The sequence below is a fragment of the Phocoena sinus genome, chromosome 13 (assembly GCF_008692025.1).
Source record: "Phocoena sinus isolate mPhoSin1 chromosome 13, mPhoSin1.pri, whole genome shotgun sequence".
In the NCBI taxonomy this organism is placed as follows: domain Eukaryota; kingdom Metazoa; phylum Chordata; class Mammalia; order Artiodactyla; family Phocoenidae; genus Phocoena; species Phocoena sinus.
The window spans coordinates 23060964-23086162 of NC_045775.1; the positions used below are offsets into that span (position 1 = coordinate 23060964).

The 25199-nt window shown below is 47.1% G+C and overlaps 1 protein-coding gene across 1 annotated transcript in view; it reads right to left on the minus strand.

Annotated features, from left to right (window-relative positions):
- The window catches only part of ALK (ALK receptor tyrosine kinase), a 742496-nt gene that overhangs the window by 92433 nt on the left and 624864 nt on the right, over positions 1 to 25199 (minus strand). Inside the window, exons 8-10 of the mRNA XM_032653286.1 lie at positions 22614 to 22745; positions 20344 to 20444; positions 1339 to 1508 (exon numbers count right to left, since the gene is read on the minus strand). Coding sequence (XP_032509177.1) covers positions 1339 to 1508; positions 20344 to 20444; positions 22614 to 22745 — 403 coding nt within the window. The remainder of the gene's footprint in view (positions 1 to 1338; positions 1509 to 20343; positions 20445 to 22613; positions 22746 to 25199) is intronic.

Below are 25199 nucleotides of genomic sequence, written 5' to 3' on the forward strand. Positions count from 1 at the left end.
GGGGCAGCACTGAGCCCTGGGATGTCCAAGTGCTTTGATCTTTAACCCACACACGTCTGAAGGAGCGGGAAGCTGCTGCTCAGAGGTTGATGGCATCTTCTTATGACAGCACAGCTTGAGTTATGAGCTCTTGGAAATAGCAGACTCTGAAATCTGGGTGAAGAGTTTGGGACCCAGCTATATATTTACAAAGCTGTGTGTCAACGGGCATCACCCTCCACTTTGCCTTAAGCTCTTTGCCCTCATTTTTCGAAGGATCCACTAGAACAGCAATTTGAATGTACTGGGGAGTCAAAAGCAGAGGCTGCTCTGGATTGTAGGGTTTGACATTTAGCCTATTAAAGAAGGCTTCAAGATCCCTTCCAGATCCAGTGTTCTGTCCCATTTATATAAATGAGTCCCTCTCTCCCCGTCACTTTTTGGTCTGGAACAGACCAGCACCAACTGTCGAGAGTTCAGTGTGACACAGCGGAGCATCTCATTAGCAACTGCGCTGGCCAGGCACTGCTGGCTCCAGGCTGACTGCAGGTGGCAGACTGGTGCCATCCTGGGGAGACAAGTGGCAGCTGAGCAGAGAAGTTACTGCTCCATTTCTGAGCCACGCGGAGTTAATGACCCTCTAGTCCGACCCTCTCAGTTTAAAGATGAGGAAACTGAGGTCCAGAGAAGTTCAAGGTTACAAAGGGCATTAGTCCTAGAATCTAACTAGGAATCAGGGCCTTTGGTAGAAGCACTCCCCTGTTTACTGAAGAATTTCTCATCCACCTGCTTTGGGGACCAGGCTCCACAGAGCACGGACTGGGATTGGTCAGAGCACCAGTCCTCACTCCAATGCCGACTTGCTGTTGCTTCACCTCTTTGGTTCTCAGTGAAGGAGAACCCTGTAAAAGGGCAGGAATGAGGATCCATAAGGTCTGTCCTACCTATGTCACAGGTTTTCTTATTGTTAATAAGGAATAAATAGAACGTCAGATGGAAAAGTAAGGCAAAATCCATTAATTAAGAGAAAATGCCATATACATATAAAGCCTGATTATTCTTTGGGGGTCATATGAGTTGTTCGGTTTTACTTTTTCCTACAGATACTGGAGGCAGCCAATCAGGCCAGGCCAGAGGTGTGAGAGATACTCATCTCATTAGCATGGAAACCCCTCAGAGAAACTCAGTGCTTCCTGTAAGTCTGCAGGAAGAATGTGTGTGCACATTTGTGTGTGCACGTGTCTGTGCATATCTGGATGTGTGTCTTGGGTAGAAGGAATAGGGGGAGGGAAGACAAGGGCCCCTCTGCATTTTGGCTGATACAGGAAAAGGGATTGATGGGGCTGGGTAAAGGCCCACCTGTCAGCCACATCAAGGAGAGGCAGCGCCGTCCACTGCCACAGGCTCAAGCCTTCCGTGGTGGCAACATGCCAGATCATTCTGCTTTGTTCCTTCCCGGTTTTGTTCTCCACCAGCACCAAGGAGACATTTCCCTGCAGCACTCCACGGATGAGCCAGGACATTCGGAGCTGCAAGGGAGAGAAGAGCCAGAAGGACTAGGTGTTACTTACCTTCCTGGAATTCTCAAGGATTTTGCTGGAGACTCAGCCAAGGTCTTCCCTGTGAGGAGAGCTGGTTACCCACAGCCTGATCTCACTCGCTGTCTCCCAAAGTGGCTTTCACCAAGGTTCAAGGAGGTGAGAGGGGGAAACTGATGGGCAATTTTGGAACTTTGTTCAGGTTGATATCATCATCTTAAATTTCACAAGATTCTGCCTCTAAGGGTATATCGAGATCAATAGGGTATTAAATGAACTTCCTAAATAGGACCCAAAGATTATTGTCTGTGGCCCCAATTCACTTTGTGACCTTGGGCAAGTGATTTTGTGATTCAATTTCTTTTAGCGATTTAGGTATCACTGATTTTTATTCCTTCCCCAAAGAGTGTAATAATCTTATTTGAATGGTACCATGTCATGTCTTAGCTAACTGGAGACCCTATGACTTGATACCTGTGGTCACTGGTGGGCAAAAGTGAGATAAGAATCTACCTATAAAGATCTTTTAATGTGGTATCTTTCAGAATGAGGGGGCACACTTTGCCTAAAGCAAGATATAATTATATGTTTTCATTGTGTCTTTATTATAGGTTTCTATGGCATTGTACCCTAAGACACGTGAAAGGGAACTGTAACTAATCTATCTCAGAAAGTTTAAGTACAGTCATGCCCAGAGGCAGTATATACTATAAACAAGGTCTCTGGTCTTTGTGTTTAAAATAATAGAGGTTGTATGTTTGATAGACAATCTATAAACAACATTTAAAACTTAGGACAACTACAGCATATCATTGTCCTAAATATTCCTGTTCAGATCCTGTAATAAAAATGGCTATTATAGAAAGGAAGATAAATTATGTCCTATGGCAACCTGGAGTTTTCATCAGCTATGATCCCTCCTTTTCTCTGATTCTCATTGTTTGAAGACATGCTTCTCTGTAAACCACTACTGCTTTTCTCCTAGACTCTAAACTCATGGTTGACTCACAATTTGATCGAGGAGGTTACGTACCATGAGGCACTGAAGCAGAAGACTCCCGGCTCTGTTGCATATCAACCCTTCACTAAGAAGGCCACCCCTGAGCCTGGTAAGCCTGGTCTATATAACCATATAACCTCTTCGCTTATACCTTTCCCATTTTCCCAAATCCAGTGTAGCAAATACTTGTCTCCACTGCATGTCCCAGGATAATCTCACAAATCTGTTAAATTTTTTCACTGGTCCCAGTTGGCTTTCTTGAGCAGTCTGGATGCCATGACTGGAAATCTTAATCCTACTCTTGCTAACTAAACCCTCTCAGCCCTCAGCTCATTATCCTGCAGCGACCAGCTTGGGACAATGCTTGCTACGTGCTTTTTCTCCTTTTGCTCCTTGGCCACAGAATATTGCTGATTTGGACTGTTGAACCGTAATGTCCTGGATGGTTCATGTTCATGGTACTTATTCATCCACTGGTGATTTCCACAGTTGATTTCTTAACACACATAGCACAATGGGTGTTTCAAACTCTTCCTCAATCACTGATGCTGTCACCTCTTGGTCCCCAATTCCCGATCCATTATTTTGATTCCTACTTTACCGATAAAGATTTACTGTACCAGGTGCAATCTCCTTCAACCTCTTTTTTTTCCCCACAGCATAATTACCTATTTATCTACCTTCTCTCTTCCTTCCCTGTCTTATAGGAAGATGTGTCCTTCACTTTCTTCTAACCCCTTTTCTTTCCACCCTGCTACCCTCGTCCTTGCTCTCAATAACAGCTCTTCCTTTCTTCAGCACCTTCAGAGTCTCTCTACTTTCTGGCTCCTCTATTTACAAACAAGATCAGGTTTCACCTATCCTGGAAAAATATTTTTTATTTGATCCTGCTAGCTCCTGTGGCTTGCACCCTATTTCTGTACCTCCATTCAGATGTCAACATTTTGGGTAACTGGTACGTAACCACTGCTTCTATTTCCTTGTTGCCCATTCTCTCTCTAAATTCCTTCAATCTGGCTTCTATCCTCATGACTCTAAAGTAACATTCACCACGTCCTCTATAACTTTCTCCTTGTACTCTTTCCATAGCCTCCCAAAGTGCCTCTCCCTATCCGTTCTTTCTCCCTTCTAAATTCTTCAGTATATCTCTGTCACATTTTCCTGTTTATCACTGCCATCTGTGACTCTGCAATGGTTTCTCACTCCCTAGCAATTAATATCAAGCCATTCACATTCCTCTATAATCTAGGCAAATCAACTTTCTAATCATTCAATGGACATTTATCAAGTACTTTTGCTGAGCCACACGTATCCTCCTAGGATGGTCTAAGAGCTCTAGAGTCTGAGAGATCTCGATTCAAAACTTGTTCTTGCCACTTTGGTCAATTTGAAGCCCAGTTCTCTATTCTCTAAGAAGGGAATTGTTTTATCTACCTTACAAGGTTATAGGGCCAATTAGATGAGATAATACACAGTGCAACAAAATATTAAAAAGGAATTTGGCTCAAGCCCTGAGGCAATAGATATTACATTTCAATGGGAAGTCTGACAGCATAGCGAGATACAGGGCTTTCAAGAGACGTGGATGAAAATAGGGTACACATTTCTTAATCCCTCAACCAGACTTTGGATATAAAAAAGTTGGTGGTTGACTCCAAAGAGAGAGTCTTGGGAAGGTGCTTCTGGTGTACCATGAGTTTCACCTCACTTCACCTTCCTGTGAAGAAGGCTCCCTTTTCATCCCAGCTCAGCAGAGAGTGGTTTTAGTGCTACCCTAACAAGTACTCAATATTTACCCCCTGCAATTTGGGAGCACAGTGGATTAGTGTCAATCTCTCACCTGGAAAATCTAAAGTATGAACAAGAGGGTGGTTAGCTGCTTTGATGGCAGAACAAGGGAGAAGTGACAGTTTTGGGTGGCCTGCGCTCCCAGGGTTTGCTGGGGCAAAAAAAAAATGCATGAGGGCTGCACATAAACTACACTAGAGGGGGCCCGTGTACAAAGGAGCCCATGTCAGTCGTTTTAGATCTTGCCTGCAAGGGCTGCTTGGAGGGGTAAATAGAACTCAGCAGAAGGAAGCTGCAGGTATCCTGAGATGCCCAAAGGCAGAGTAAGCAGTAAGTGACCAACTGGATGGGAGACACCTATGCCCTAGTCAAGGCAAAAGATTCCCAGCCGTAGTGGAGGGACTGGGGAAAAAGGTAGACCTCCAAACAAACTGCAAAAGTGCCCCCTGTGAGAAATAGTAAGTCTTAAATACTTGTCACATCTGGAGAATACCAACGCAGGTCACTACAACAGTCTGGGCCAAGTAAGAGCTTCCCTATTCTCCTTACCTCTTCTCCTTCCCTGCACTTAAGATCTTGAAGGGTCAGAAGTTAGCAAGAAGAGGAGGAGAGCTGGATGAAGAAGAAAGAGGCCGATGATCACCGTCTCCCAGATTCCAGGCTTTTAATCTGCAACAGGGCCGAGAGTGGTAGGGGGAGGGGAAAGGAAGAAGCCCTGACTCTAAGCAAGACAGAAGTTTTGACGGGATGGGAATTTTGATTTCTCAATACGCCTGTGTTTTGGGTTTTGAAGAGACTTTAGGTGTGTATTACCTTAGAGTGACCAGATAAGTCGTGGGAACTGCCAGAGTTTTCACCCAGGAGTCCATAGGTTGGGGCTAAAGGAGTGTGGGTTCCTAGATTCCCCCCACAGGTCTACATGCCAGATTTGCACCTGCCGTGCGTTTTTCTGCTTCTGTGCTTTTGATCCTTCCATTTCTTCTACCTCCTCTTTCCTTCTTGCCACTTAAAAAATAAATCTTTTTTTTTTTTTTTTTTTTTTGTTCATGGAGCCATTTCTTCTAATCTTAGAAATGACATCCCCCTTGTCTGAACTTTTATAACGGAGGCTGGTGGGTCCGTCACGGGGTGTAGCTCTGCTGCCTTGTCTTCCCTCCTACCCTCATCCCCCTTGGGCCACAAGTTGCTTCAAGGCAGAGACTGTCTTATTCACCTTGAATTCACAGTGGTTGTCAAGTGTAGGCACATGGTAGGAGCTGATCAATGTAAGAAGGAATAAAAATGTATACATACACAAGAAGACCCTCCTCTTTACCAGGTTCCCCTCTCAGGGACAGAAACCAGCTCTGCATCCTGTGAAGCTCCTTAGCATTTGCCTGCATTCCAGGGGTCAGGTTCCCGGAAAGCGGGGAGGGTCTACCCACTTCGCAGCCAACTGGCTGTAGGCAAACTGTACAGTTCTCAGTTGCTCTTAGGAAGCTACATTTGAAGTAGATTCTGCTAGTGGCATGAACATGTCGGTGAGATAGAGTCCTGTCTTCTACGATAGACACGGGGCCATAGACCAGTGACTGCTGAGTTTCTCCATCTTCCTGCGCTGTATTTTATGACAATAAGCCTGGGCAAGAGAGAACCGGGCTGGCTGCCAAGGGATGGTGCTTAGGATGGCATCCTTAGCTCCTTAAGAGGTCTACCGGGCTCCCTCTGGGTATCAGTCCTTGAGAGAGATGACCATCCATTCATTCAACAAATATTGATTGCATACCTACTCTGTGCTGTACATTATGCATGTCTTCCCTGCCCTCAAGGAGCTTATCGTCTAGTCAGGAAGTCTGAATTTAAATGAGTCATTGCAACTGTGCTGAGTACAGCAAAAGGGAAAGTAATCAGAGCCACTTGACAGTGAGGACATAGGACAGTTACGTCAAGACACTTGACATAAGATAGTCAGGATTTGGGTCAAGATGGCCACTTAATCCAGTTTAGTGCTATGAATAAATAGAAGAATTAAAAATTAACTTTCACCTTACAATATTACCACCTATTTAGGAAACATATATCTATAGCCAAGCTCAAGCCAAGGTGTGCACTGTCTGAGTTTCAGCAAAGTCTAGCTCTGGAAATGGATGCAAAAGGTTTGGAATAAGATTGCCTGCTGGCAGCCAGTGAGCAGCTAGCAAAGCATGCTTTTTGGCCATTTATGTTTTTCATCCACTGAGTCTTTGGTAAGATGTGAGGTAACCAGGCAGATGCTGTTCTTTCTCAAGATATAGGCAGTGCAGAACCTAAAGCCTTTCACTTAACCATTTCTCACCTGTACTTAAACCCAGTGATTCCAGATTCTGCCTCTAAGAGTCAGTCAGTGCTTTGCTACTCAAGGAGGGCTCTTCAGGCTGGTGTCACCCATGTTGCCTGGGAACTCGTTAGAGATTCAGAATCTCTGGCCCGACCCCAGACCTACTGCATCAAAATCTGCAGAGAAGCATGGAACTAGAGAGCAGCCTCTAGGGCCTTGCCCCTCTGCTTCTATCACTCGTCCCACTGCCTTTCCAGAACATGCCGGAAGCAACTGTTCTTTGTATCAACATTCATTCTCAGGTGGCTTGTCAGACTATCCTTGTTTCCTTGCCTGTTGATAATGGGATAACTTGGTGTTTGTTCTCCAAGGCCAGAAAGAATTAACTGTATGAGTTTAAGCCAACCACTTACCCCTTCTGAACCTCTATTTTCTTATAGACAAACTTGTGATAATAACCATACCATCCCTGCTGGCCTTAAAAGTGCTTATAAAGATTGAGTTGGGCTTCCCTGGTGGTGCAGTGGTTGAGAGTCTGCCTGCCGATGCAGGGGACACGGGTTCGGGCCCCAGTCCGGGAAGGTCCCACATGCCGCGGAGCGGCTGGACCCGTGAGCCATGGCCGCTGAGCCTGCGCATACGAAGCCTGTGCTCCGCAATGGGAGAGGCCACAACAGTGAGAAGTCCGCGTACCGCCAAAAAAAAAAAAAAAAAAAAAAAAAAGATTGAGTGAACTAAAGAATGTGAAAGTAGAGCTCACATATAGTAAATGAAATGGTTAAACCTGTGGTTTTCAACATGCCTTGCAGATTAGGATCACCTGGGGAGCTTTCAGGACGACCCACATCTGGGCTTCACCCCCAGAGATTCTGATTTAATTGGCCTTGGGTAGGTCCTGGGCACTGACAGTTTTTCAAATCTCTCCAGGTGATTCTAAAGTGCAGCCTGGGCTGAGACCACTGGGAAGATGGGGCCACTTAGTGCAGGAAGCAGCCTGGCCTTCTCGATGAGGGGTCCATTTTCATCTTGGACTTTGAGTAAAAGGCAATCATTAAATAGCTAAAAAATGGCTTATGCTGTGCTCACCACCACCAAGGTATAGAAGGAGTGTTTTTCCTGCAGTGGGGGAGGACACAGTCCTCAGCAGAGGGTCTTCATGTGGCTGCCACACAATCCTTGGGCAAAGCCTGAGAATGACCTTGAGAGTGAGAGATCCGTGGGCTGAGGGTGAGCAGGGATGATCTGAGGATGCAAACAGGACCAGAACTATCATCTTGGACCTACAGGATAAGGTCCTCAACAATTTCTTCAATAGAAGAACTGGAGGACGGATATCAATTCTTACAGAATATCCCCTTATTAATTACTTGTATCTAAGTGTATAGAGCAACTATATGTGATTCCCAGAACAGATTGAAGGCTGAAGTCCTTTTTGAAGTCTTCCATTTTCTTTATATAGCCCTAGGTTAAATAACCCTTTTGATGTCATTATATATGGATACTCAGATCAGGTAGACCTGGTTTGATCTTGACAGTCAAGTTCAGGTACCCAGAGTAGGCAAAAAACTCTCTTGGAATTTGATCTTAATGAGACCAATTTCTATCTGGGTGGCCTACAGGATAAAGCACTTCATTAATTGACTTTCTTTTTTTTAACATCTTTATTGGAGTATAATTGCTTTACAATGGTGTGTTAGTTTCTGTTGTATAACAAAGTCAATCAGCTATATGTATACATATATCCCCATATCCACTCCCTCTTGTGTCTCCCTCCCACCCTCCTTATCCCACCCCTCTAGGTGGTCAGAAAGCACTGAGCTGATCTCCCCGTGTGATACAGCTGCTTCCCACTAGCTATCTATTTTACATTTGGTAGTGTATATACGTCCATGCTACTCTCTCACTTCGTCCCAGCTTACCCTTCCCCTCCCCGTGTCCTCAAATCCATTCTCTACGTCTGTGTCTTTATTCCTGCATTAACTGACTTTTTATTGAATGTTAGAGAGCTATACTAGGCACTCGTACATGCTGTCTCATTTTACATTCACAACATCCCTTCCTGTACATACTATCATACCCATTTTTCGGATGTGGAATCTAAGGCTTAGAGAGGTTAAGTATGTCATGCATGGTCACTAAGCCCATATGCTGCAGACCTGGATTCCATACTAGGTTCTATGTTCCTTCTACCGTATCTATAGAGCTATACACATGTAACATATTATGGTAATACATAAATCTTTTGGGTGTGTCTTGTGAAGGTTTTCTAGATACTCGTTGCTCAGAGTGTGGTCTGTGGACCAGCAGTGTTGGCATGACTGGGAGTTTGTTAGAAATGTAGGGTCTCAGGCCTTACCCTTGACCTGCTGAATCAGAATTTATATTTTAATAAGATCTTATCATAGAAGCATCTTCATATTGGGGGAATTACCGAGATAGTGCATTTTAAACCATTTACAACCTTTGTTTCTGCCTCTGCCAGACAATTAATAGTCACAAATGTGTGTGTGTGTGTGTGTGTGTGTGTGTGTGTGTGTGGTGTACCTCAAATGTATTCACACAAATATGGGAAATCTTATACAAATCCTACATAACTTTTATGGGAAGTAACACTTGTCGGAACCTGTAACGATAAAATTTTTGATCCTTTCTAGACCCATTCTAATAGATATAGATCATAAGTGACAGCTTTTGACTAATAAACCCTTTTACATGCAGACAACAAATGAGACAACTGAAAAGAGACAACGCCAGGAGCACGCCACCAGCAATTGTATTTTCTGGCCCCAGCCCGCCCTTTCTGGGCCATTTTCCCCTCCCTCTTGGTGGGGCCCAATAGACTTTCCAATTATGTGCTACCAGTGTTTGTCATTTTATTAATTAAAGTTCTGTATGCAAAGCAGGAGCAGCCTCGTGGCCAGGCCTAATGCTATTATTTCTCTCACGGCCCTTTCCTCCTCCAGAGGTAATGACTGCAATTTTATGTCTAGAATATGCCCCCTGTTTGCTATGCATATCTTGTGGCAACTTCACAAGTTTCTCTTGAACCAATTAAAAAAAAATCAGTATGGAATTTAGGCTGAAGTTGGACAAAAGAGACTCAATGGTATCAAATAATGTCTACTAGCAGGCAGCACCCTCAAATATAGGAAATGCTATGAAGGGGAGGTGCTATGTTTCTTTGAATTTCTGAAGGGCTACATGTATTCTAGCAGTAGAGACAAAACCAAGAATGGATGTTCTAGTGCGTATTTCACTTAAACAGAAGAAAACACATTTTAACAGACTTGAGATGCTCAGAAATGAGCTTGTTTGTGGCGGTGGGGTGGGTACTCCTTCGATATTCCCCACACTATGCGTCACCCAGCACTCACTGGATGGCCAGGATTGGGGATGTCGTCAAGGACATCCAAGCTTTGAATGGAGGTTAAAGCTTCTTCCCAATCTAAGATGCAACAGGGCTGTTAATTCTGGGTGTGAACTTGTAATTTTATTTAAATTAATTTTTATCGGAGTATAGCTGCTTTACAATGTTGTGTTAGTTTCTACTGTACAGCAAAATGAATCAGCTATACATATATGTATATCCCCTCTTTTTCCTTCCCATTTAGGTCACCACAGTGCATTAAGTAGAGTTCCCTGTGCTATACAGTATGTTCTCATTAGTTATCTATTTTATACATAGTATCAATAGTGTGTATATGTCAATCCCAATCTCCCAATTGCTCCCACCACCCCCCTTTCTCCCTTGGTTGAATTTGTAATTTTAAGAGGTCCTTGGTTTCAATGTGGTCTTATTAATTTTAACTGAGAGTACTGTTTCACTGCAAAACCCAGTGTTTTGTACACCATCGTCTAATTCACCCAGAAAAAATAAACACCAACTCTCTAGCTATAAATAGCCTAATGAAAAATCAACCCGACTCAGCAAGAAGCAGGCCAGATGTGGATTTCTGATAACAAGCAAATAAAATATGCTGGGAAATACTTGCAATTACGGAGGCTTAAGGATTCCTGGCCATGTAAGAGACTTAAAAGATTGAGATCCTTTCTGAAAACAGCACCCCATGTCTTTCCTGCTTTCTCAGGCATCACATTGAAGCCACAGAACACCCAGCCAGGGACATCCACATGCCCCCTTTGCAAAAACACAGCAAGAAAAGCAATGAAGATTATATATTTGTTGGACCCTGGCTGATGAAGTTACGAAGTTACGGGTATTTTTTCCCTTCTTTGGTATTTTCTTTCTTTTCTAAATTTTTTACAATGAACATCCATTACTTTTGGTAACTAGAACAAAATGAATAAATTTAGGGTAAAATCATATTTATGAAGAATGATATTGATCTAGGAAAATACAATAGTAAGTAATGAAGAAGACACAGAATGCTTATACGGTATGATACCAAATTTGTATAAACCCTTTATCTATCTATCCCTCTGCTCAAATCTACATTTATCTGCCTGGAAAGAAATTTACAAACACGGTAACAGGGGTTATCTTTGGAGGGTAAGACTGTGGGCAATTTCAATTTTCTTCTTTAGTTTTTCCTAATGTTCTACAATGAATGCAGAGCATTTCTGTAATCAGAAAAAACAATAAACGCTGCCTTAGAAAAGGCATCAAGGGAGGATTCTGATATCACTGGAAAGTGGGAGAAGAGAGTGCTGTCTTTTCACCGCTTTGGGGAGGATCAGGTTCTCTGGCCTGAACTGTGGGCTTTGCAAGGAAGACCAAGGGAAGGTGGGAGCTTCCGGGGGAACGAAGTGGGGTCATGCTGTGGCTCTGGAATCAGAAAGAACATTTCTGTCTTTATTTATGACATAATATCTCAGGGCCTCAGTCTTCATCTGTGAAATGGGGCCAACCGTACTCTCCTTATAGAGTCACTAGGAGACTTTAATAGGATTGTGTGATCCCAGTGCCCAGCTTACCAGATACATTTATCAATGTTAGTTCCTCTTCCTGTATTGGAAAAAGCAGGTAGGGAACAACGACAGAGATAAACAGCTCACAAAAAGCAGAATAGGACAGGATGAAGGATGCTGTATTAAAAATTTCAGTCCAGTGTTTTATATTCCAGGTTCCCTATAGAATTATCTTTCCAGTCTTGTGGGAGGAAAACAATATTTTCTTTTGAGTTACATTGTAATGAGGTGATCTTGGGCAAACAATCTCCTCTGTGCCTCAGTTTCTCTGTAGGTGATAGAGATGATGCTGAGAAACAGCTTCGAAATCCTTTAGCTGGGGAACAGGATTGACTCTGTGAAATGAAATTCCTACAACCTTCATGAACAGCCATCAGAAAGAGAATGGACTCCAGGCACGAGAGTATCTGCAAGTCGCAAAGCCGCCTGGGGAGTGTTTATGCCCTGACAGCTGGGGAGAGTGTGCTTTCGACAGGTTGGCCCGTGCATGTGGACCACACGAACGTGTTATAATGGTCACCACTAGTGGGAGCCACAAGGGGACGTATGATGAACAGGTGGACTTGGAATCGGACCCAAATCTCTGCCAAGTGCCCAGGAGGACTTTATTTGCACCCACGAGCCTCGACAGTAATTCTTCTATGCCTCAGTTTCATCATGTAATGGCTGAGGTATTAAGTTTGAATGACTCAAAGGTATTAAATTAATTATGTCTGACTGTAATTACAATGGCTGTTGATTACTTTAGCCCATTAGCATGTGTTCTGGCAGCATCAACCACATTACAGTAAGTGGTGACAGAATGCTAGGTTCCAGTGGCTTCCCAGCTCTAGGTACTGAGGTAAGAATTATTTTGACTCCAAATCTCAGTAGGGCTATATTTGTTGGACCCTCGAGAACCGATGAGGAGTCTCCTAGTTTGCGCTTATCCTGGATCAAGGTTATGCTCACGATTGAGAAGCTGTACAATTAATTAATTAATTATGACGCAGCAGCTTCATTGGGCACATCCCCCTGGTGCTAATACGAGGAACTGTGCAAAGTAATGCTCCCAAGCCGTCTGCATGTTGCTAATTGACCCAGAGGAGAAATCAGAACGTCTGAATTTATGCCAGCAGTGGCTTGTTCACGCCTATGCAGAGTAAGAAGAGGGATAATAATAATTTCTGCCGCTCATAAAATATTGTAGAGATTGCAAAGAGCTTTCCTATTTTCATCTGATCCTCGAGCAAGTAACACAGGCAGTTTTATTCCCAATTAGGGAGACTGACTGACTCGAGTGACCTAAGTCTAGTCCAGTGACCTTAGAGTGTTTGCAGGATTGGCTTTGCAGTTGGACAGACCTGTTTTGAATCCTGGCTCTGCCTTTCACTAGCAAGGGTGACTAGTAAGTTACTCAAGCTTTTGAAGCCCCAGATTCTGCATCAGTAAATGGGGGTAACAACTCCTCACAAGTCTGCTTTGTTAATAAGATAATGCAAGTGAGACGCTTAGCACAGTGCCAGACACACGGGCGGGGATCACTATTTAAAAAATATAGCAGTCCCCTTAATCAGCGGTTTCCCTTTCTGTAGTTTCAGTTACCTAAGGTCAACTGCAGTCCAAAAATACCAAACGGAAAATTCCAGAAATAAACAATTCATAAGTTTTAAATTCTGCACCGTTCTGAGTAGCAGAACAAAATGATGAAATCTCCTGCTGACCCGCTCTGTCGCGCCTGGGACATGAATCATCCTTTTGGCCAGTGTATCCATGCTGTATACACTACCCACCTGTCAGTACAGGATAAAACACAGTATACATGGGGTTTGGTACTATCTGTGGTTTCAGGCATCGACTGGGGGTCTTGGAACGTATCCTCCATTGATAAGGGGGGGCTATCGTACTCCTTTAGTTACTTTACAGTTATTAAGTGTCCCTCCCTTAGTCCCAGACTAAGGGAAGGTTTCTTTCTCCTACGAGTACAAAGATTTAGGGTGTTTGAGGGCTCTAGTTAAGAATTTTGGCTTGCTTTTTAATGTAACATAGCCAAGTGGTTCATAAGTAACTTGGAGACCAGGACCTGTCGTACTGAAAGTAAGTGTTCTTAACTTTTCTGCTGAATAAACACTAAAAAGATCCCAGATTCCTGCGGTCTGTCTCCTGCACGGCCGGTCACATGGTGTGTTTGAAATGAATACTCGCTGGCTCCCTGCCTGAGTGAGGACCCTCTGTGCCCCTCCCTTCCTCAGTCCTCCCACCAGGCATCTGTGCGCCCATCCAACCCAGCCAAGTTCCACGCTGCCTTTCTGGTCCCATCCTGGCAGCTGCCATGTATCTCGTCCTGAGGGTGCAGCCCCTGACCAAGTTCTCCAGATTCAGGATAGGGCAGGCTCTGGCCTTTGATCTTAGACTCATCACAAAAGTAATAATAGTAGGGTTTCACTGGTGGCGCAGTGGTTGAGAGTCCGCCTGCCGATGCAGGGGACACGGGTTCGTGCACGGGTCAGGGAGGATCCCACATGCCGCGGAGCGGCTGGGCCCGTGAGCCATGGACGCTGGGCCTGCGCGTCCGGAGCCTGTGCTCCTCAACGGGAGAGGCCACAAAAGTGAGAGGCCCGCGTACCACACACACACACAAAAAAAGTAATAATAGTAATAGCAGCAGTGGAGGAGTAGAAACCACACTTATTAAGCATCTACCATGTGTCCAGATCCGGGCCGGGCACTCTTCTATCTTGGCTACTTGTTTCTCCCAACAGCCCTGCAGAGGATACTGAAGCTGAGAAGAGTGAGGTATTTGCACAAGGTCACCCTGCTAGAAAGTGGCAGGATTCCACCAAGGTCTGAATGACCTCAAGGTGCTGCTTCTCCTATCATGTCACACTGCCTTGGTGATGCTCCTTTCGTCCTGACCCCGAATGACCAGCTGGGTTCCTCTGGACATGGGAGATGTCACAACTCTTGGGCCATGGGGCAGGGGGGAGGCAGCTGCCTGGGGCCACCGCGCTGCTCTGACTCGCTTGAGATGTCAGCATCACCACATGGGAGCCAGAGGGGCCCTGTGCTTCCTGCTGGGCCCACCATGACGTCCTGGACAGAGATGGACAGCCCAGCTGGATGCCGCACAGGAAGCATGGAGTTCTATCCCTGCTTCTTCAAGGCTCCTCGAAGCCGAAGAGGAGGGGTGCAGAGAGTAGAGGGTGCACAAACAAGCCCTGGCAAGTCTAGCTGGATTCGCTCTTGATTTAAGCAAACACTGAAGCCTGGAGCTGTCCGAAGACGAGCGGGACTTGCCCGTGAGTCGGTGAGCGTTCTGTCACTGCAGTGGATGTCACAGCATTAGATGAGACGGGAGTTGGATATCCAGACCTCAAACACGGTGCAAAGGTGCTCAGGCTCGTGGGAGGGGAGCTAGGGATGGTGTTGCCCCAGAATCCCCCCTAGCTTGGCACTGAGCCCTAACTGTTTACAAAGAGGGTTTCTGCAGCCACCACAAAGTGTTTGTGCAGCATTGCTTGGCCACACAAGGCAGAGGCTGTCCTAGATGGACTCTGGAAGAAACTGCTTGCTCTTCCACCAGTCAGCACTCAGCTGAGACACAGGGGAGGACAGTAAGTAGGGAGAAGGGAAGGCTGAAGTTTGCTTCTCCCCAGGTGGGCCCATGTTCTAGGCAGAATGGGGAATGAATCCAGGAAATGACAGCCTTACTCAGGATCCAGCTCGTGAAGCCTCTTGGGGTAGCTTCTCCTTCCTGATTTGCTAAAATAAGTGAGAGCACCTGGGGCTGAGAACAAGGCACATACAAGGTGAGTGGCAGTGTCACCTTGGTTGCTCAGGAATTAGACCCAGCAACTAGTCCCAGCTTGAGGAGAGGCAAAGCGGGTAACTAGTCCGCTACAAAATGGTATGAATTCCCTTCCTGCCTCTGGAGATGAGGAATCTATGGTGAGGTAGGGTGAGGCCTCTGGGTTAGGTGAGAGCCATGCTAGTCCTCAGGGATGCTTCTGAGGCCCACATCAACTCCCCAGAAACTGAGAAGGTACACCCACCATTGCCATTGGGGGCAGGGCAATGTGACAGAAAGAGCACGAGGCTTGAAGTCATAAGACCTGAGTTTGATCCTGATTTTGTATGGACTGGCTGTGCATCTCTGGGTACATTTCTCTCCTGTCCTGAACAGATGGAATGCTCCATTCAGCCCTGCATGAACCCTGACCCAGATCACGGGCGGGGCAGCCCCTGACACCTAGGATCTACTCCAGAAAGTGAGCTGCACAGAATATTCTTAGCGTCTTTAGCTCCTGCTTGTTGAGGGTTTGGTGGGGTTGACAAAGGAAGAGCCATTCAGGTTTTGCATTTTTTTCTACCTCAAGCCATCCTAGAGGAATTATTGTTACTCTTATTCTCCTTGTTTTGCCTTTCCAAGGGGGATTTTGCTATTGAATTTAATAAACTCTTAAAACACAGGAGTCATGAAGTTCCTGTCTTCTTCCATCTGGAAGTCCTGTTTGTCTGCCCGTGGGGAGGGAGTGAGGCCAGCTTGACCAAGCCCCATCAACACAGCCAGGACACTCACTGTGGGTTACACCGAGATGCTGGAGAATGCCCCGCCAGCCAAATCCCTGGGAAAGGATGGGCCCTGTGTCCAGGAATGGTCATCAGCAGCCCGGAAAGCCTTACAAAATCAACCAGAGTGCAATTCGCTGAACAACTCCCTCGCCTCCAGCCTTGGGGGCCCTGCCTGCATAGCGGGCTCCTCCTCAGCGGGCCTTTGAGCAGAACTTAACAGGTGGCAGAAGGCAATTCCAGATGCCAGCCTCCTCTCCCACGTTCCTCTGGCCACATTTGCTGGTTTTAATGACACGGAGCTGAGGTCTCCTTCCCTGCAAGCCAGATAGCCTATGCCGACATGGAGGAGGCCCTCTGGTCGCCTTCTGCTCCCATCTCAGCAGCTCCTAGCCGCTAATGAAAGCTTTTATCACCACAGGGCTGATGCCAGGAGTAGAAAGGACCGGCTGTGCGCCAGCCCTAGCGTGTGTGTGCCTGCGTGTTCGCACGCGTGTGCAGGGAGAGCTCAGAGGCGGCTGCAGCTTTGGCAAGATCAGAAGACCAGTAGCCAGGAACTGGCCTGCCCTAGGCTGTCATCACAAATTAAGTGGCTCACGTGCCGCTTCCTGTGTCCCTTTCATTCCTGCAGCTCATAGATGAAAAACTACTTCCATGTTTTGGAGCGGGGAGGAGATTGAGGGAAGCCCATTTCCCCGCCCGCCTCCCCAGCCTTGTTCTGTCCTGAGAACATGGCATAAACTATTCTAGTCACAGGCAGGCTATTCAAATAAAATAGAACTTCAAGCCACACCGGGCTTGTTGAGACATTCAGGCTTCTAAGATGTGTGAAAGGCAGGGGAGGGGTGGAGATGGCCCCTGCCACTCTCCCGTCCTTTTTAGTACTAGCAGCTGCAATGCTAAACACATCCCAGTGTGTCTCCCAGCCACAGCGGAGGCCAGCAGTTCTGACAGCAAGCGAGCGCAGGAAAGCCACCATGAGGCTCTCCTCCCCAGAGGCAACTTTAATTATTTGAACTGGAGCTCAGCAAAATAAAAATAAAATAAAATCCGAATATATCATAAGTGGTGCCTCACTTTCCCGCAGGGAATAGCTGGTGGTAGGTGGGCGGGGCAGGGCTGGGCGAAAATCTTTAAATATTCAAGCCCCTCGTGCAAGCGTGCAGGCCGGGGTGGATGCAGCGTGTGCACCGAGAGCAGACGGTGGAGAGAGGCGGCTGGCTGCAGGGGTCTGGAGGGAGGAGGCCGGAGCTGGAAGGCTTCTGAGTGCTCTGTAAGCTGGCTGGCACAAAGACACACCCTGGCTCTGTCTCCATCGTCGGTGGGCACCTGACCCGGCTCCACGCGGGCTCTGAGAGGTGCTCTCCCAGCCCCTTCTGTCTCTACCACGTCTGTCCCCCACCCTGTCATTTCTGCCCCCTTCTGTGACTCATCTTTCTAAAAGGCAAAGCACACCACATTCTTTGGAGTCCCAGGTAATGGAGGACAGCTCTCAGCATGGGCTCAGAATGAATTTCGGTCACAACTGGCAAGGACGCCTATGGCCAGTCACTCTTAAGTCTCAGTGTGCATCCAAATCACCAAGTGTGGGGTTTGAAAATGCAGATCCCCGGGCCCCTGTCAGTTACATTATTCAGGATGTCTGGGGTGGGTCCCAAGAATCTGCATTTGTCATGTTTTCCAAGTGACCGCAGCTGGAGAAACCTAGGCCTACTAGTTCGCTTACAGCGAGATTTTCAAGGAAAGGCATTGAAGGCGACACCAATTCCCCTATGGAACCCACTGACGACTGTGGGGTTTCTTGGGGTATTTTGAGCTATTCTGCAATTACTTCAGCTCCCTGGAGGCCATGGACCAGGACTGTTAGGGTTTAGAGAAGATGCTCAGTGGTGGGTGTCAGCCTGGAGTTCAGCTCAGCCAGCCGCCTGCTCCCGTGGGCCCGCCCCTCATCAGAGACCTTCACCCCTGGCTCTATCCGGTGTCCGCCTTCCTGCACTAGGGCCCCACAGCCATCGGAGGCCTCTTTAGGGCTGGGGGGTTAACCTCACACAGTCTCACATAGCAATGCAACATCCGTTTCCCCGTCGCTGACAGTCAGCCAGCCGGAGAGATGGAAATCAACTTCCTGCCTTCGGCATTTAGGATTCGAGTGAAATAGATGGCAGGGCTTACGAACCTGGAAATGCATATTTCTATCTTGGTCATTTATTTTTCTGATGAAAACGTTTCCCCCAACGCTGGAAATTCAAAGACCCATCAGCCTGAGATGAATAGTCTGAAACCTGAATGCGAAATAACTGAGCTGATTGCGGACTGGACTCATTGCTTTCCCTTCACTCCTTGTGCTGAGCCAAGTTCTGGAAAAGGGCAGGAAATAACGGAAACTGCCCAGAGCAAATGTGACTGGAGGAATCATAGAACAGGCCAGTAAAACAAAACACCTGTTTAAGCTATTGATCAACCAAAGGTTATCAGAGAAATGATGAAGTATTAGAAAAATACCAGTTTTACCTTGACATTTCTTCTTCTGAAATCAGCCTCATATTAAATCCAGTGAAGAATAAATTCAAAGATGAAATGCTTTTAAGGATCCCCCTCACCTCTCAGATGGGCCAACCAACTCTCCTCATTTAGATTTCCTCTTAAGAAGCCTCCCTTTCTAGGTGCTGCTCTGTGGCACCCGAGAAATATCAATGAGGACTGAGTAAGTCCATCATCTGCACCGGAAAGCGTGGTTTCTCAAATACGATTTAACATAATGACTCTATTTATTTGTGCCCTGACTTCTTCAAGAAAGGATTTAAGGTGGCTCAAAAATACACAAAACCTAGTCAGATAACATAAACTAGGAGAGGGTAAGGAAGATGGGGCAAACGTAGAGTTATAAAATTGAACCAGGAGTAAGGCTGCTACAAACTACACATAATGAACCCCTATTTGCCTACTGGGTAAAGCCTCAGATTTAATCTGACCATTCTTCTGATTAAAGAAAAAATCATTGATACATCTTTTCCATTCTTTTTTTTTTATGTTTGTGGGTTTTTATTTCACAAAAAGCCTGGAGGGCTTGAATTTGCCTGTACCCCTAAGCAGGGGGAGGCTCTTTCCTGCATCTCTGCTGGTCAAAGCCCCACCTGCCTGGGATTGCTGGGATTGCTGGCAGCCCCTCAGAAGGGAAGTGAATCTAGTCAGTTTCACAATGACCACTATTTCAAAGGGAACAAATTGCTCCAAGGGCACAGAGCTTTTCCTGAAATGAAGCCAGAAAGGTGTTTCACCTATGAGTTTCCAGACGAATCTAAACTCTGCTGGCTTTCTACTGTGTGCAAGGTGTTGACGCAGTGCTTGGTGGGAGTGCAAAGAAGCACAGGCACGGCACGGCTCTCCAAGAGCATGGAGGCAGGTTTTTGGCTAAGTCCTCTTCCTCTCCCCCTTTCTCCTTTGCATAATTATACAGGGTACCAGAGACTGTTGGTTAACTATTGTAGTACCTACGTTGTGCCAGACCTTGTGATAAGCCCTTTACATATATTAACCTATTTAAGCCTCACCTCCTTGGGGTAGGCACTCTTATTGTCTCTACTTTCCAGGTGGGGAAACTGTGGTCCTGAGAGGTTATTAGCTGATCAAACAAATTGTACAGCCAGTCAGTGATGGAAACTGGCTTGGACTTAGGTAGTTGATTCCAGAGTCCACGAGCTTAATCACTGGGCCCTGTTGGGGTCTAGCACATCTCCTGGTCCCTAGAGAATGTGACCTTGTGTTAAGAATCATGACACCTTCAGTCTTCACATTAAAGAGGTAACAGCTACACGAACCATTTGGTTAAGTGGCTCTGGAGGTACTTCACTGAATGCCATTGATGCCTTAGAGAAATTTATGTAAGTCAAAGTTTTGATGTTCTATAATATTTAAAATGTATTATAAGAGATTGACATTTTTAAAAAGGATTCTGTAGCAAGTCGCTGTTATCCTCCCCTGCTGTGCCTTGGAAATACTTTTTGGTTTTGTTTAAATCAAGGTCCTACTGCAAATAGTTCAGTGAAGCTGAGTATGGTGTTTAAGGTAAGATTCTCTGCAGATGGGACTTTACCACGTTGGCGGGTACTGTCTGCCTAGAAGTTGGCTCAAATGGCCCTCTCATCCTCCTGCAAGAGAACAAGCAGCCCAACCATCAGGCTACTTTGCTCATCTGTGTGGGTTCATCTGGAAGTGCCCAGAGGTGGGAGGAGAAGGCAGAGAACTAGAGGAACAGTGAGACTTGCCTCGCACGGAGAGTTCTTCATCGGTGCAGGAAACGTAGCGCTGGTCACCGTAGCACTTTCAGAGGTGGGGGCATCGGTGGTGCTGAGCAACAGGGCATGGCCTGGGCAGAGAGGAAAAGAGTCAAAGACGCACCATCCTCGCACACTGAAGGGCCTCGGGGTGCAGGGTTAATGGGCCCTGCACCATGCTTCTCTAGCCTCAGGACATCTCTAAGGATACAGGTTTTCTGCGGCCTCTAATGGAGAAGACCTGCTGACCACTGTCTACAAAACTTGGCTCATGCAAAGGTCTTCATTCCAAATGGCCTGCAATGTCCCAGCACCATACATCTGGGTTACTGCATCCTTGATCTCCCAAGGTCACCAGCTTTAGCTCCTAGCCTGGGAGCAGCCTGAAGTATGCTGGACTCCCCCAGGCCCACCCCTGCCCCCCGTATCCAGTCATGCCAGCGCTTTGCCCTCCAATGGTCTCTAAACCTTCACTGTCTTCTCCCCTCTCTGGAGCCCAGGTCATCCTGTGCCCCGTGCCCTGACCAGGAAGACTCATTTATTGTTTTCTAAGCACTGACCTGCCTGAAAACCTGGCAGAACATGAGCCCCAGCCCCACGTGGTGGTGGGAAGAAGCATTTGCCAACCTCCAGGAGTATTTTGTAGCTGGTAGGTGCTATGGAGATGGGGCCAGAGTGAGCTCACGCCTTTTTAGGGGCCTCAGAGAACCCCAAGTAGGAATTCAGTCCTTCATTTCTATCTTTCTCTCTTAGCAAAGTATTTATAGAGTTACTACCAAGTAACAAATTCAGGTGGGTCCAGAGCTGAGTAACTAGGCCAGGCCAGAAATCTTAGAAAGCACCCTGCCCATCCTTGAGGAGACATCAAGTGGCTGGGGTTATGTGACCCTGGAGAGAAAAGGCCTTTCGTGGTCGGTAGGTCATAATGGTTATCTTCAAATATCTGAAGGGCTGCCTCTGTGGGAGAGGGGTTCTGTGGGGTTCCAGGAGACAGAAATCAGGGCCAATGAGTAGAATTTACAGAGGGGTGGGGCTTGACGAAGAAAAGCGGTGTTTGATTCTGACCTGTTAAACAATGGAAAGGGCTACTTTTGGAGGCAGTGACAGCCCTGTCACTAGAGGTATTCAACAGAGCGGTGAGGAGGCCGGGAGGAGAAGCAGGCGCTCTTGGCCTCCACGTCTGGGGAGGGCCCTGCAGCGCTCCCCCGTGGTGCCATGACTCAGCCTCCGTTTTAAGGGGGCCCAAAGCCAGCTCACTAGATGCAGCCAGCTCCGGGGACCGAGGACAGGACTGCACGGGCTCTGAGATCCTCAGTGGTTGATCTGGACATTGTCTTCTCTCACATTTATCATTATTATGAATCCTTAAAGGAATCTGTAGGATGTATGATCGTTGCTTGGAAAGAGAGAAATTTTGGTACAAGGGACTCTAGCTTCACAAAGAGCAGGTAAATACAGGGGAGGGGAAGGGAGAGAGACCCCCCTGCCCGCCATCCTGCAGAGAAGTGGGCCCCAGGGCCTGCTCAGGCCTAGCCGTTGTGTACAGACCTAGGATAGGCCCATGGCTGGGTGGTCTGGCCTCTCCAGTAGCCCAGCTCTTGGAGATATGCTGGCCTCACGGACCTCCTCTGATCCCGAGGCCAGTTCCTCTGGGCGTGGAGTCAGCCCAGCCCAGCATGGGTGGCATCTCTTGGGTGTGTGGAGGCCCTCTGCCCCTCTGGCAGTCAAGCAGGGACTCTAATGGGGGGAGGGTGGGAGTTGCCAGCTGCAGCTGGATGCGGGGTTGGGGGGGTATGACTGAGGAAGGCGGGCCACAGGCAATGGTCTAGATATGGGGCAAGGTTCCCAGGGCACAGTTCTGGGGCAAATGACGCAACGGCCTACCTGAGCCTTAGCCTCCCCGAGCCTTAGCCTCCCCAGTCATAAAGAAGGCTACAGGTTTCCTTATCTCTCAAGGATTTCTGTTCCTGATGCATAATAGGTTTCAACAAACACTTGTTAAATGAATGGATTATTATTATTGTTGCTTTTATTCTTATCTTTCAGCTAATCCTTGATCAAAGTTCTCATTTTAAGGATCAAAAGGTGACATTAGCCTTGGCTTGACTCAATCATTCTAATGCTCAAGAGAGTGTGAAGAGGGAATTGTGTAGGTGTACCCCAGGGCAGGTCCTTGGGGGAGGTCCAGTGCCTCTGGGGTGGTGCCCCAAGTCTATCGTCTGGCCAGGTGGGCACCAGGGGAAGGGAAGAGAGGGTGGTACCTTGGTGGTCCTGGAACCGGGCATCCTTTAAGGTCCTGACTTGCCACTGGGGCGTGTGGGGTGACAGTGAGCTTTGGGTCCAGCCACAGAATCCATCCTCGAAGTTGCAGTAAAAACCAGCAGGGAGTTTACCTTCAGGGAGAGCACAGGGGTACAGTCATTTCCAGGACTGCTAAAGGCAAAATATGCCAACAGCAAGTAAAGTTAGCCAGGCATGACCATGCTCGTTAATGATAGCTCCCCAGCCAGACCCTCAATGTCTAATCATGCTCATAGTGAAGAGAAGCCCAATCCCTAACTTGTACGTGTGCTGGTTTATACTTTTCTGATCTTCAGAAAATAATAATATGGGGTATTGCTAACCCAGTTTTATATATGAGAAAGCAGAGGCTCAGAGATGTTAAGCAACCTGACCAAGGTCACACAGCCGACAGGTAACCCAGCTGGGATTTGAACCCAGCTCTTCTGCTTTTAAATTCTGTGCTCTTTATACAGATCCACCACGAACATGATCCTAGAAAAGCCAGTGTATAACTCACTGAAATGCATTTCTAATGGCACAATGATAAGAGTATGGTGGTGGCAGTGGTAGTGTTGGCTGGGGGTTGGTTGGTTTGGTTCCCTCAAATCACCCCTGCGTGCAGAGACACATATTGCTCAAAACTATCTATTTGGTCCCCTTTATTTCCCAACCCCTTGCAGTTAAGTGAAGCCACATGGCTAGTTCTGGCCAATGACATGTGAGTGGAAGTGTTGTGTGCATCTCCTGTGGATTGAGGCTGTGAAAAGGCCTGGTGTAATTTTCACACTCTTCTGCTAAAGCAGCCAAGGAGAGTTCTCGTTCCTGGGGGTGCTGTTGCATGATGGTGGCACTTCTGCCAGCAGGTGAGATCCCAAGGAGTAGAGGCCTCTCCTACCCCAACCCTTAGAGGACAGGTACCGTAAATGTTATGTTAAGCCACGGAAATCTGGGGATGGTTTATTACTGCCGCATAACCTAGCCTATCCTGACTAAGCAATCCCAGTCCCTGGGGCCTCCTTATATCATCTGTTGGCTCAGCATAAAGGGCCCTGTTAACGCTTTTCTCTACATCAGCCCGACCTCGGGTCCCATTAAAGAGGTCACAGTCAGTTCTATACACCATATATTTCCCCACTGCCCACAGAAGGAGGAGGACAGGAGGAGAGGGGTAGAGAGAGCTCCCTTGCTCCGGTTTACTTGGAGAATGGCTGCAGGGAAGGCTCTCAGCCCCGAGGAGCTAGTGGGCCATTCCAGGTGGCTACCCGGATAGTACCCAACAGCCCCGGCCAGGCCTGTCTCCACACAGCAGCTCTCGAGCCGGACCCACCCACCGCTCTCAGTGTCCTTCCTCTGTCTCAGCCTTCTTGGCAGCAGCAGGCTGACAAAGATGGCCCTACCGCTTCCTGGCTGCGACAGCACCTTAGTGAATTATTACTCATTTCTCCCTGATTCTCTGTGCATTTCACACAGAGGCAGAATTATAAATTAAAACAGGCTGTCACTGACTTTGAGCATCTCTTCCCATTTATACCCCCCTGAAGAAATCATCCCCCCTGCAAGCACCACATGTTCCCCTGATTAAAAATCCAAAAACTAAGGAGATCTTTCTATTTTATTTTTTATATCCCCCTCAAGGGATCTCACATTCACTTCTTTAGCAAAAACTAACTGGTAGCTGGAAGTGACCTTCCACAAAGCGTCCTTCACACATGTGCTTTAAACTGAACACTGTGATGGAAGATTCTAGCAGGCAACGGGCCCCTGGTAGAAGGAAGAGGCAGGGCTGAGCTGGGTTCTGCACAGTGTATCATTCCCTCCTTACTCTTTTAGGAGGTAGAGGCAGAGAACTTAGCCTGACTTATGGGTGTTGGTACCTCATCAGAACCGGACACCTGGGCTCTGGTCCTGGCCTCACTGCTTTCCGCTCTGTGACCTCAGGTAAGTCACTTCCTTCCTCAGAGCCTCAGCTCCCTCATCTATACAGTGGGGTAAGATTATTGTATGTTTTGCAGGGCTGTTTTGAGGACAAAGTAAGGGAGAGAGTGTGGAAACATTCTGCAAACAGAGTTGAGCAAACATAGAGCGGCGGTGGCATTATCAATGATCATTCATACCCGGGACAGGGAAACGTATCAGCAGGGGAGAGGCTGAAACTGCCAACACTGCCCTAGAGGGCAGAGACAGGTCCCTCAGCTGCCTCTCCGGAAATGCCTATGCCTCCCGCTGGGACAGGAATGAGGAAAGTCACCGGCACTCTCCACCTTCTGGAGGCCCGTCCTTGTCCCAGCTTGACAAAGCGTCCAGGGTGAGCTGGGAGTGGAAGCCCCTTTCTTTTTGGCTGACTGAATAAAAGGAGATGAGGCAGGCAAAAATAGTTAGGTCAACAGGCAATTTACGTGCCAATTAAAACCTTGAAGGGTGGGCAGGAGTGCCGAGAGGATTTCCAACACTGCAAGCACATCAGGGCATGTGCTGAGCAAGACCAGTCCTGAGGACGATGGTGGGGTGGGTACCAGCACCGAGCCCTTGGCAGATCAGGCCAGGTTGGGGAAATTGCTGTGAAG